This window comes from Bos indicus x Bos taurus, chromosome 5 (assembly GCF_003369695.1).
Source record: "Bos indicus x Bos taurus breed Angus x Brahman F1 hybrid chromosome 5, Bos_hybrid_MaternalHap_v2.0, whole genome shotgun sequence".
In the NCBI taxonomy this organism is placed as follows: Eukaryota; Metazoa; Chordata; class Mammalia; order Artiodactyla; family Bovidae; genus Bos; species Bos indicus x Bos taurus.
This window is the reverse complement of record NC_040080.1, coordinates 80297594-80310697: the sequence shown is the minus strand read 5'-3', so window position 1 is coordinate 80310697 and position 13104 is coordinate 80297594. Positions and strand designations below refer to the sequence as shown.

Sequence of the window (13104 nt, the reverse complement as noted above, 5' to 3'; positions counted from 1 at the left end):
CAACTGTTTAAAGAATCAAAAAAGCAAGCATCTATAAGCTCTAGTAAGTGATGTGTTATAAGGTTATACAAATATTGAGTCTTAGTTATAAATGCTCCAATATCATGAAGAAATAAAAGTGTTCCCACTTCATTTCCTAGATGCTTATAATCATAGAAGAGCTAAGTTTACCTGGGAAATGGTATGGAGGGTCACAGAGTAGCACCATTCCCTTCCCTTCTTTCACTCTGACCTCAGGACGTTCCTCAGGTGGGAAAGGATCAAGATCTAATCATGAAAGCAAGAAGGAAAACATTCATTCTCTGGGCAATAGAAAAATTGATACTCATTAAAGTTTCTTTTTCAGTTACTAATTCACTTTTAGATACAATATTTCTCTGTTGGTTTGGTGAAGCTTATCAAAAGCTTATTCAAGCCTTTTCAGATGCTGGAACGTGCACACATTACAGAAGAATATGGACATTGGCCGCATCTGTATAACTGCTGTGACAACCCGGAAGACTGTGCATTTTCTAAACTTTTCTTCAGATTTAGGAAGACTCTCTTTAAGAATATCTGGAAATACAATGTGCACAGACAAACCCAGGGCTTTACCAGAGAAAGTCGGAGAGAGGAGTCCAGTGGGGAGAAGGAGTAAGGATGAAGGGCAGAATCCTAGCTGAGGAACGTGAAGGTCAATAATCTTGCTCTTTTTCAAATTCTGGACTTTCCTCAGTTTTTATTTCCTTCACTCTGTTCTGTGTATTTGGAACTCACATTTTGCTTGGATCTGATTCTTCATTTATGTTACTCATTCTTATTCTGTTTCAGTCTTGTCTCATCTCCATTTCCTTATGTGTGATAAGTTGGTGTCGGTCACTAAGTCATGTCAGACTCTCTGCGACTCCATGGACTGTATGTAGCACACCAGGCTTCCCTGTCCTTCACTATCTCCCAGAGTTTGCTCAAACTCATGTCCATTGAGTTGGTGATGCCATCTGACCTTCTCATCCTCTGTAGCCCCCTTCTCCTCTTTCCCTTAATCTTTCTCAGCATCAGTGTTCTTTCCAGTGAGTTGGCTCTTCACATCAGGTGGCCAAAGGATTGGAGCTTCAGCTTCAGGATCAGTCCTTCTAATGAATATTCAGGGTTCATTTCCTTTAGGGTTGACTGTTTGACCTCCTTGCTGTCCAAGGGACACTCAAGAGTCTTCCCCAGCACCACAAGTTGAAAACATCAATTCTTCAGCACTCAGCCTTCTTTATGGTTCAGCTCTCACATGACTACTAGAAAGACCATAGCTCTGACTAAATGGACCTTTGTCAGCAAAGTAATGTTTCTGCTTTTTAATATGCTGTGATCAGTACTCAAATTATGAAATCTAGTTTTTAATTCTCTTTATGTTTATGTCTCTGAAAAATTATCATTCCAATAATTACCTTTTTGCAAAGAACCCTTCAAATCTACTTTTCCTGTCCTGATGCCTCCCTGGAATGGCATTCCTATTCTAAAACTTAGTTGGGGTCTATCTCACTGTGGATAACAATGTCTTCTCTAAATGCGAAGAGACCATTGAAGCGCTTACTTTTATCCTTGATATTGGTCTTAATTGCTCCCGTTCCATTTTAAAGAGAGCAAAATGTTTCTGCCCTTTGACTAGACTTTCCTTAAGAAAATATTCAAGGTCTTTTTCCTTCAGTGAATCTGTTGTATATTTCCTCAAGGACTGAGTTTATCATTTGCACTCTCACTGTCACCACATGAATTTAATCTGGCTGCACTTGCTGATTTTGTCTCACTCCCTTCTGGTAATCAGTACCACTTGGGTCCTTTTAAAAATGTCGCTTTCATCCTATAATTCATTTTGCAAAATATTTAAATGCTGACTTATAAAATCACGTGTGGAGAACATCTAGTCTAACTCCTCTCCCAATAGACATTTTTATTCCATAATAACCTCTAACTTTTAGTTTAGCACAATGTTTCTCAAAGTATTCTCATTATTATTGTCCCTAAAAGGAGAAATTTTATTTAATTTAAACTTAAATCAGTTAACATTTAATTCATTACTAACAAGAAAAATTAAATACTAAGGAATAAGACCATTGTGTTGTAATACATAAAATGGTTCCCTGCCTCCAAGAACTGATTTTCACTCCCGTGGGGACAATATCATCCCCAGTGAGAATTCAAAGCTTAGTATTTCCATTGAGAGTAATTATTAGAAACTTATTCAAGATCTTTCTGAACATGACCTTAGTTTATTTTCCAGTGTTATCTTTCACTACTTTAAATGCATTCATAATATTTTTCATAATACTTTGCTCTCTTGGAATTGTTTTTCTTCTCCACACAATTAAGGCCCACTAATCTTGTAAAGCCCACCTCATCTAGAAGTCTTTCTCTCGCTTTTCTTTCTCCTCGATTTCTCCTTTTTTGCTTAATTCTTCTGATAATGTCTAAAATTTTCTTCACCTAAATGCACATACCCATTTTAAAGTCACAATTACTTACATCCAAAACTCAGGGTTGCTTCAGTGCTTCTGACCATCCCATAGTTATTTGATGCTAAACAGTAATATATTCCAGCATCTTTCTGTTTGTCCGGATTGTTGATAACAAGGTTTCCTCCTACCATACTGTACCGATCACTTGTCAGATCAATATCCCCATTATTCATTCTCCATCTATGAAAAAATAAGTAAATGCTATATCAAATGTCAAGAGGACTGAAATCAGTATACTGGGATAACACTGTTCTAAAATAAAATGAGTACAGCTCCATATGAAAGAAGGTGATTAAGTAGTTGACTCAGAGTGGTATTTCTACATATTCTATAATTCCATGTCTCTGGGCTCATGATTTATAATTTAGTTCGGGCACAGAAAGGTAAATGTTCAAGTATATGAGATATTTCCTTTTTTAGCATGAGGCATTCCAAAGGACAAATATTTCATTGACTTTTGCTACATAAACTGGTTTCTTAGCAGATATACATGCATCATAAATGATAACTATTTATGGAGTAGGTAGATTCATGAATAAATAAATGTTATATAAATATTTTAAATATTGCTATAGTAGAAATAAAATATAAGATATCAATATAAGATACCAAAGTATAAGATATTAGATATCAATATCAAAGTCATTTTTGAATAAAATTTCATTTTGAATAAAACAAACCAATAGAAATCAGGGTTTTACTCATTTAATGTCATATTCTGACCACTAGAGGTCGATCACACCATTTGAAAATGGCTGAAGTCAATTGGGTCTTGGTTCCAGGCCACAGATACATTATTGCAGGTATATTGATGGTGACGGTGAATAAACTAACTAGAAACAGGAATCTAGAATCTAAACTAACTAGAATCAGGAAACTTTCATGGTGAGATGATGAGAGGATTGCATATATAAAATAGTTTTCAATTAAGCTGACCACCTGCATAATTTTATAATCATTCTCTTTTAGGGTTAAGGTTTCATGTCTTCTGCAGTGTTCTAAGACAAGAACTATGTCAACCAGTGGGCTATGGCCCCATCATTCATGTCCTGGCTGCAAAATTCTGATTAGGGTTAGCATCTTGCCAGAAAGGCCTAATAATTTTATAATATTTTTAATAAATCGAACTACTAGAACATTTTTAGTTTTAATTTTTACAGTGTGGGAAGTAATTTAAAAGCAAACACAGAAAACCATGCTTTGCTTTTCAAAACCTACCAAATATCAGCCCTATGAACAAATCATCCCCTTCATCCTAGCTGGTGGCAATATTGTCCCTGCCTGAACCATCCAGTGTCGAGTCACTTAGCATTTGCCAAGGCAGTGGTTTCCCTTGTGAGGCACTAGTTATATCAAAATGTAAGATATCAATATACATTCCTCCCCATTATATTCACTCCAAATTTTTATTTCTTGTTTTAACTTCTTCCCAGTGGGTCTGATTCTGCTCCTGATGTGATATAATGATTAAATCTTGCTGTGATTAGGTAAGTTCACTCGTCTATTTAATTTTTCTGGATATTCACCACTCACCATTGTTATAATCCCTTTCACACAGCCTTAAGTACAATTTTTATTTGAGTTCTTGTTAATGTGGGAGACAGGGCAAGATAGTGAAAGTCTCAAGACTGATAAGTAAAAAAGTTCCCTGTTTTATCTTTCATGATGTTGCCATGAATAACAAATTATCACAGAACATACCATAAATATCAAAGTACTATGTGAATGACAAATTGCATGATTACCAAGGTTAGTATGGCTTTCCTTGAATATTAAGTAAATTTTCATCATGGCAAGTGTTCTTTTGTCAGACAAGCTACATCATGAGCTGAATAATTTTTTCTTACTTTGCTGTCAAATGCAGACCATCTTCACAACAATTAAACATCTACTTCTTCCCATCAGTTTTCTATATTACTGTATAGATAATAAGGGCATACTTGCCCTGGGGACTTAAATGATTATGTAGTCTGTGGGAGGAAGTTGGTGATATATTTGCCAAGCAAAGTTTTGCTTCTTATTGTTATTTTTTAAATTGTGATAAGAAAACTAAATGGGACTTGAGGGAGGCAGATGTAAGGGGGTGTTAATATGTATACAATTTTAATGATGTAAAACTTTGCTTCTTACAGTCTCTATGGTGGCAGTGGGGCAGCAAAGAGAAGCCCACGTTCTTAGAACACTATCTGAGAACAACCTCTTTCTGTTCTTTTATTCTCCATGGGAGCCTGGAGGCTGATTTGCTTAGGTTCCATGTGTATGAATGTCAAGGAAAGAGAATCACAGAATAACCATCACTGAAATAGCTTTTCAAATACTATCAACCTGTCTAGATAGATGAATACTGAAAAAAAAATTATATGTTTCCTTGAAAGTCATAATGCTTGTGTTTCAGTCTTAGAGCTGTGATTTACTAGGTCTGGAGCAAGTCAATTTACTTATATAGGTCACAGCTTCCTTTCCTATAAAATTCTGTACTTGATGTAAAATTCTGTACTTCTCTAGGGCCTGTCATTAGTTACACTATGCCAAGTCCAAGGTTATGTATGTAAACTCCCATTATGAATGACTTAAGGGTAGAAATAAATCTAGCCCATCAGATATTTTCAGAACAAATATGTTATTTATATAATTTATAAAATATCCACTTATATTGCACTCCAAGATGGTGAGTTTGCATATAAATTTAAATTTTATTTTAAGAAAAAATTTGCATTTATAGTTAGAGGCACTAGGAAATGAGTTCAAGTATAATGAAATGAAAGGAATGTGTATTCTTCATGATAATACATTTTTAATAGCAATGAAAAGTTGTTTTTGAATCAGTTCTAATGAGGTGGATGAAACTGGAGCCTATTATACAGAGTGAAGTAAGCCAGAAAGAAAAACACCAATACAGTATACTAACGCATATATATGGAATTTAGAAAGATGGTAACAATAACCCTGTGTACAAGACAGCAAAAGAGACACTGATGTACAGAACAGTCTTATGGACTCTGTTGGAGAGGGAGAGGGTGGGAAGATTTGGGAGAATGGCATTGAAACATGTATAATATCATGTATGAAACGAGTTGCCAGTCTGGGTTCGATGCACGATACTGGATGCTTGGGGCTGGTGCACTGGGAAGACCCAGAGGGATGGTATGGGGAGGGAGGAGGGAGGAAGGTTCAGGATGAGGAACACATGTATACCTGTGGCAGATTCATTTTGATATTTGGCAAAACTAATACAATTTTGTAAAGTTTAAAAATAAAATAAAATTAAAAAAAAAAAAGAAGAGTTGTTTTTCTATTCATGAAAAGAAAAATCTACCACTAAAATCAACTTTGTTGAGTGACAACCTTCAATTAACTCAGATGATATGAACACACGAGAGCCCCAATTTTCCTGTCAATCACTTGCTTTGTCTTCATGGAACCAAAATCCATTGGCATTTGGTTAATTTTAAAATCTTATTCTTTATATAAGACTAGAAACTGTTAATATATTTTTCCGAACACCCTGAAGCAAGAAAACTGACTGCTACTTTTCATAAATTTATTTTTGACAGTGTCAATAGGTACTCCAGAAAAAACATGAAGAGATATATAGATTGTCTGATAGAGTCATTTAAGGAATTTGTTTTGTTGTCTGGCATATAGATCTGAGACTACTGAAAAATGGTGTTTTCTAGAATTATCTATGTAATATGCTCTTTAAATGTGGTTAATATAGACTATTATCTGTCATCTGTATATATGAGTTATCTAGGCCAATATATGGAGAAGGAAATGGCAACCCACTCCAGTATTCTTGCCTGGAGAATCCCAGGGACCGAGGAGCCTGGTGGGCTGCCGTCTATGGGGTCACACAGAGTTGGACAAGACTGAAATGACTTAGCAGCAGCAGGCCAATAAATACAAAAACAGTTTATCCTCAAGTGCATATATTTTAAATATATTTAAATTTTTCATGTAACCATTTTCTTACTTAATAGCATAATCTCCATTAGCCAATTTTTAAGTGATAATGTGAAATGGTACTGGCATTCTCTGCGCAGGAAATAGGAAGTGAATTATATGCATATGTTTAAGAAAACTATTTCAATATTAAACAACTTTTAAAAAATTAGCTGTATGACAATATTTTTTATAATGACCCTAGATTTTGTAGAAAGCTTTAGGCCATAGCTTTCTCTATAGATACAGGATCATAGATGCTGATCTGTAATCTTAGTCCAACACTTCATTCTGAAAAGAGCAGTGAGGTACCTTACTTGTAAACTGGGAAAGGGCTGGCTCGTGCCCTACAGTTTAGTGAAACTTTTCCTTCCGGTGACTCCTCTGGATAAATGGTATTGATTGGTTGTTCTTCAAAAATTGGTCCAAATCCTTTGTCTTCCTCAGAAACTATAAGAAAAATAAAATTATTTTATATTCCTTTATTTTAGAAATCAAAGAAAATTTGAGTACATTTTAAAAGGTTTTTTTGAAAGAAAGGTCAGAAACATGGGATCTCCAGTGTCATTTGAACCAAAGATGTTTGCCTCTATGATCCTGAGGAAAATGTTTAGGTTTATTCAAAATTCTTTTCTACTTACCTCTCATCATCTTCTGAAAAGCACTCTGTGTTGCCATGCTTAACTAATTAGTGCTTCTCAAACAAGCCATCCTTTCCTGCCTCTGAGCTTTTCCTCTTTCTGAAACCACCATCTCATTTCTCTCCTCCCATCAAAATTTGTACAATCCTTAATGACAATCATAAAGTTAGCTCCTTCGGGAACCCAACTCTCAAACCCTCCTAGTTTTAGTGACCTAGTTTTAGGTCCACATTCTCATAACTCCCTAGCAGGCTTATGGCACTTAACACAGCTGCTGTGATTCTTGATGCAATTTATGGTTTTGCAGATGCCTGGGGAAAGGTTTACTAGATTGCAGATGCCATAAATTCTATACCGCACTCTCCTCCACAGCTGTCTAGCAGTGTGGAACATAAAAATTGTTTAACAATTTTTGAACAATAGAATGAAATATTTCTAGAAGTTCTGAGGAAATGGGTCCTTTTCTTGGGGCAGTTCTTGTTTTGTTTTTCTCTTTAAACATGTGACCAGCACTGGTAGCATCTAGAACAATCTGTAAATTACTGAACAATCCATGAGTTATCAGTAAGTGGATATGGGATCTGGCCAGCTGGTTTAAAATCTACCACAAAAATACCAGTGTTGAAGCAGTCATTCCTGACAGCGTATCCTCTGGAGAGGAGGTGTGACACCTCACAGCAGGATGAGGAAGAGAATCACTCACATGTCATCAGTTTGGAACATTTTTTATAGAGCCCAGTGAAGAGCCAGACACTCCAGATGACTTCATACTTTTATATATATATATATATATATATATATATATATATATGGCTAGAAAGGAGGAATATCTTACATGGGATCATTGTAGGTCTCTGCTTAATCAAAAGCTATGGTTCACTCTTTCAATTTATTTTTTTAAGAGCGAGTGTAAGGTAAATGTCATACTGAAAAATTGGCTATTCTAACGTTAAACTTGAGGATAAGAGCTTTCTTCTAGTTTCTCTTAACAAGCAGTTTAATTACATCTTTTAAATCTTGCCTTAGTGAAGTTTATCAGTGCTTTTGGAAAAAGTATTTAATATCTCCAGCCTTGATGTCACCCCTTATAAGATGGAGATAATATTAAAACCTACCTCATTTGACTACTGTAAGAATTACATTGAGACAACCCACATTCTCATGAATTTGCCGATCTTTTCAAAATTTAATTTACATGTCTTACATATCTCACCATTTAGACTAATTCCAAAAGTTTCAGAAGCCGAATTTTATTCATTCTTCTAATTCTGGTGCCACAAGCATCATGTCAATACACATTTTTGTATATACAGATGATTAATCAAAAACCTCAGTTAGTTTCTCCCAGTATGAAGAGTATTAATTTTCCCAGTATTGATTTTTCTAAACTGACTTGAAATATTTCAAAGGGAGAAGCCTCACTATTAGTTGGAATTTGCTGAAAATGCCATTCAAGAATTTATGGATCTCAGTTACATTATATAGCATCATCCTATTTCAGATCACAGATAAATCACTGGATCAGAACTGGAGGAAATAGAGGAAATGGGATTTAGCTCAACATTGGTTTCTTAGCTGTTGTTTTATACAAGTCATTCGTTCCATATTGTATTTACACTAAAAAAAAAAAAAAGGAATTGGGGCATGTTCTCTAAGGACTCCATAGGCCTACTCAACCATAAGTAAGATGATGAATGCAAGGTGTTCACAGAAGTCATTTTCTAATGATTTCTGAAGTCCTGCTCTAAGCTGTTTATTTCCATATACTTGAGATGAAAAACTAGAAATACTATAATGTTTTCTGCTTTGCTTCTAATAATTACCTGATGATGCCCAATGTTTTCTGGCCTTTAGAAAGAAATAGCATCATAGGGAAACATGTTCAGTTCAGTTCAGTTCAGTTCAGTCGCTCGGTCATGTCCAACTCCCTGCGACCCCATGAGTCGCAGCACACCAGGCCTCCTTGTCCATCGCCAACTCCCGGAGTTTACTCAGACTCACGTCCATCGAGTCGGTGATGCCATCCAGCCATCTCATCCTCCTTCATCCCCTTCTCCTCCTGCCCCCAATTCCTCCCAGCACCAGAGTCTTTTCCAATGAGTCAACTCTTCGCATGAGGTGGCCAAAGTACTGGAGTTTCAGCTTTAGCATCATTCCTTCCAAAGAAATCCCAGGGCTGATCTCCTTCAGAATGGACTGGGTGGATCTCCTTGCAGTCCAAGGGACTCTCAAGAGTCTTCTCCAATACCACAGTTCAAAAGCATCAATTCTTTGGTGCTTAGCCTTCTTCACAGTCCAACTCTCACATCCATACATGACCACTGGAAAATCCATAGCCTTGACTAGACGGACCTTTGTTGGCAAAGTAATGTCTCTGCTTTTAAATATGCTATATAGGTTGGTCATAACTTTTCTTCCAAGGAATAAGCGTCTTTTAATTTCATGGTTGCAGTCACCATCTGTAGTGATTTTGGAGCCCAAAAAATAAAGTCTGACACTGTTTCCACTGCTTCCCCCTCTATTTCCCATGAAGTGATGGGACCAGATGCCATGATCTTCATTTTCTGAATGTTGAGTTTTAAGCCAACTTTTTTACTCTCCTCTTTCACCTTCATGGGAAACATGTAATGAATCTCAAATCCTTGATAACAAGACCTTTATTTGTATGTAGGTTCTAGATTTTTTGATTTCAGAAAGAAATAGCTTTGGAATTATCTATGATAAAAAGGGCTTCCTGGGTAGCTCAGCTGGTAAAGAATCTGCCTGCAATGCAGGAGACCCCAGTTCGATTCCTGGGTTGGTAAGTTCCCCTGCAGAAGGCTACCCACTCCAGTGTTCTTGGGCTTCTCTGGTGGCTCAGATAGTGAAGAATCCACCCACAATGCGAGAGACCTGGGTTTGATCCCTGGGTTGGGAAGCTCTCCTGGAGCAGGGCATGGCAACCCACTCCAGTATTCTTGCCTGGAGAGTCTCCATGGACAGAGGAGCCTGGTGAGCTACAGTCCATGGGGTTGCAAAGAGTTTGACACGACTGAGCGACTAAGCACATATCTATGACATAAGTCATGTGATATTTCTTCTCCCACTTGAACAATCTCATGAACTCTTCTTTGAATCTCTGTCAATTGCCCAGCTTTACTAGCTGGAACAATTTAGTAACCCTGCTGCTTTGAAGCTTCTGCTGTTTCTTCCCAATTTACACAAAAATGCTTAAAAAGATGAGCCGTGAAGTTCAATTTTATTAACATATTTTGATTCTCTTCTTGAAGGTAAGATGAATACTATTCTCACTTCAACCCTTGATGAATAATGAATAGTGTGACAATTCTGAGCAATTAAGAAAAATTTAAACATACTAATTATTCAGAATATTAAAATAAATATATTTTAGGGGAGTTTAAGCTCATGAATATCTTCTAAATTCATTGTATTTATATACAAGCTTGATGATTATGGTATTACTATCATTATCAACAGAAAACATCATCAAAGTTAAAGAGGAATGAATGTTTGGTGCAATTATAAAGCTTAAACAGAAGTCGACTTATCTACACTGGATAGATCTTGAGTTTCCACTTGTTACATTAGAGTTAACATAAGAATTTTAAATGGTTTTCTGTGAGGCTACAGTTTAATGAACTAGAGGTTATAGTTGTCCTTAATTCAGTCAATAACTTGATTCAGACCTTGCATATGGTGAAGAATTTTGAGACATGGTTTCAAAAGCATGATCCATAAAAGAAAAAAAATGATAAGCTGGACTTTATTCAAGTTTAAAAGTTCTGTTCTGTGAAAGACACTGTTAATAGAATTTTAGGTCTTCAAGATTAGAGATTTTCCTTAGGTCCATTTCAACATACATTGGAGAATTTTGGAATAAGCAGCAAATTGGAAATACTTTCCACTAATTCATGTATGGATGTGAGAGTTAGACTGTGAAGAAAGCTGAGGGCCAAAGAATTGATGCTTTTGAGCTGTGGTGTTGGAGAAGACTCTTGAGAGTCCCTTGGACTGCAAGGAGATCCAACCAGTCCACTCTGAAGGAGATCAGCCCTGGGATTTCTTTGGAAGGAATGATGCTTAAAGCTGAAACTCCAGTACTCTGGCCACTTCATGCGAAGAGTTGACTCATTGGAAAAGACTCTGATGCTGGGAGGGATTGGGGGCAGGAGGAAAAGGGGACGACAGAGGATGAGATGGCTGGATGGCATCACTGACTCGATGGACGTGGGTTTGAGTGAACTCCAGGTGTTGGTGATGGACCGGGAGGCCTGGCGTGCTGCAATTCATGAGGTCACAAAGAGTTGGACACGACTGAGCGACTGAACTGAACTGAACTGAATTAAATATGTACTTCATTTAATAATTGTGATCACATACAATTTTAAAAAATTTGAATTCATCTCAGTAGGTGCACAGTTGCATTAACTAAAGATTCAATAGTATTGTATTTCCAATGTAGAAATAGCTAATCCTGGGCTATCTAGTACCTGCTTCTAAAAAGTCCTCTGGTACTGTCATTATCTCCTGCATTGCAGGTCAATTCTTCACCATCTAAGCCACCAGGGAAGCCTTATTGGGATTATAACAATCCTGAATTCTCAATTTAATTAATAATTTATTAATTTTCTTAAAATAACTAGTTTTATCATTTGAAGTAGTTGAGTTTTGTTCATTCCTAATTGCCTTGATTATTTCAAGTATTGTATGGTGCCTTGAAATACAAAGACAGCTGCACACAAACATACATCTGTGTGGAGGTAGGGGTTAGTTGCACACTTGCATATCTTCATAAAATGCATGGTTTTAAATGTTTCTTTTGATAGGATATCTTTTGATTTTAAGATATGTGACTTTGAGATAAAAATTCATCAGCTTTTAGAAAACTGAACATATGTTTATGGTTTCTTCATCATGATCATAAGGCATGTTTCTTTCTGGAAAAGATATCAGCAATGGCAATTTCCATTGGAAATAATGAAATGCCACATGTTAATAATGATAAGACTATGTCTATTGATTGGCAATCCCTCTACTCATTGAAGTAAAGATAAAACACTTCGGGGGTGAGTTGGGTTGAAGTTTATAGGCCAAACTGAATATTATCAGTGCCCCATGCTATTTTATTCTCCACAAGTACTTTTCCAAAATTATATGCAGATATTTCCAAGTGCTCCATTTCCATTTGCCCTTTACAGAAAGAGACAATGAATCATTTAAGTGATAAAATATGAAACTAATTTCCAATAAAACACTAAATTTTTCCATTTTGACAAAATATTATATTTAAGATATTTCCTTTTGCCCATTTTAAGAACAAAAGGAGACTATGACACATTTGATATCACATTTGTGTTTCCAGTTAGTATTATTTTATAAATGTTATTTATAAAATGTTAGCATATATTTATAAATTTTATAAATATTTCTTGCTTTTCTAATATTTTCAAGCCTGAATAAAATAATGTATTTCATTGGGTGGTTTACCAATTACATTATGCATTTTATTTTGAGGATATATTTGGGCTCTTGGGAGATAAATTATTCATAACTGGCTTCGAATTGCTTTGGTATGCTCAGGGTTAACTTCTGAATGTAAGCTTCATAACCCGCTTGAAGACTATCCAAGCTCATTGCTCTGTTAGTTGAGCTAGGGCACTCAGATCAAGGAAAAAGAACTTTCAGGGGTAATACAACACAAGGTTCAGCAAAGGATCCATTAATACAAGCATTATAATCTCTGTTAACAAAAATTAAGTTATCCATTGCTTTATTTCCAGGGCAATGGAAATAATTAGATGACAAATTATCATGCTTTGAAAGTATTATGAGGTTAAAGGGTACAGAAACAAATGGAAAATATGTTAAAATAAGGTTGTTTTTAAAACATATGCTCTTTTTTTGTGCTAGATATAGTCTTCTAAAAAGGAGCACACAGTTATATAGATAACTTCTCAAGCTACTTGAAAAAATTACTTCAAATCATTCTTTGATTTACTCAATAAAAATTTATTTTCTACCATATAGTGGTCATC

At 35.8% G+C, this 13104-nt stretch overlaps 1 protein-coding gene across 4 annotated transcripts in view; it reads right to left on the bottom strand.

Moving 5' to 3' along the window:
• The window catches only part of CNTN1 (contactin 1), a 405010-nt gene that overhangs the window by 172147 nt on the left and 219759 nt on the right, over positions 1-13104 (bottom strand). For 3 of the 4 annotated variants that reach the window (XM_027542588.1, XM_027542589.1, XM_027542591.1), the window contains 3 exons: positions 6746-6878; positions 2494-2666; positions 172-267 (listed from right to left, as the gene is read on the bottom strand). In XM_027542588.1, coding sequence (XP_027398389.1) covers positions 172-267; positions 2494-2666; positions 6746-6878 — 402 coding nt within the window. The remainder of the gene's footprint in view (positions 1-171; positions 268-2493; positions 2667-6745; positions 6879-13104) is intronic. The other variant, XM_027542590.1, reaches the window with a different exon arrangement.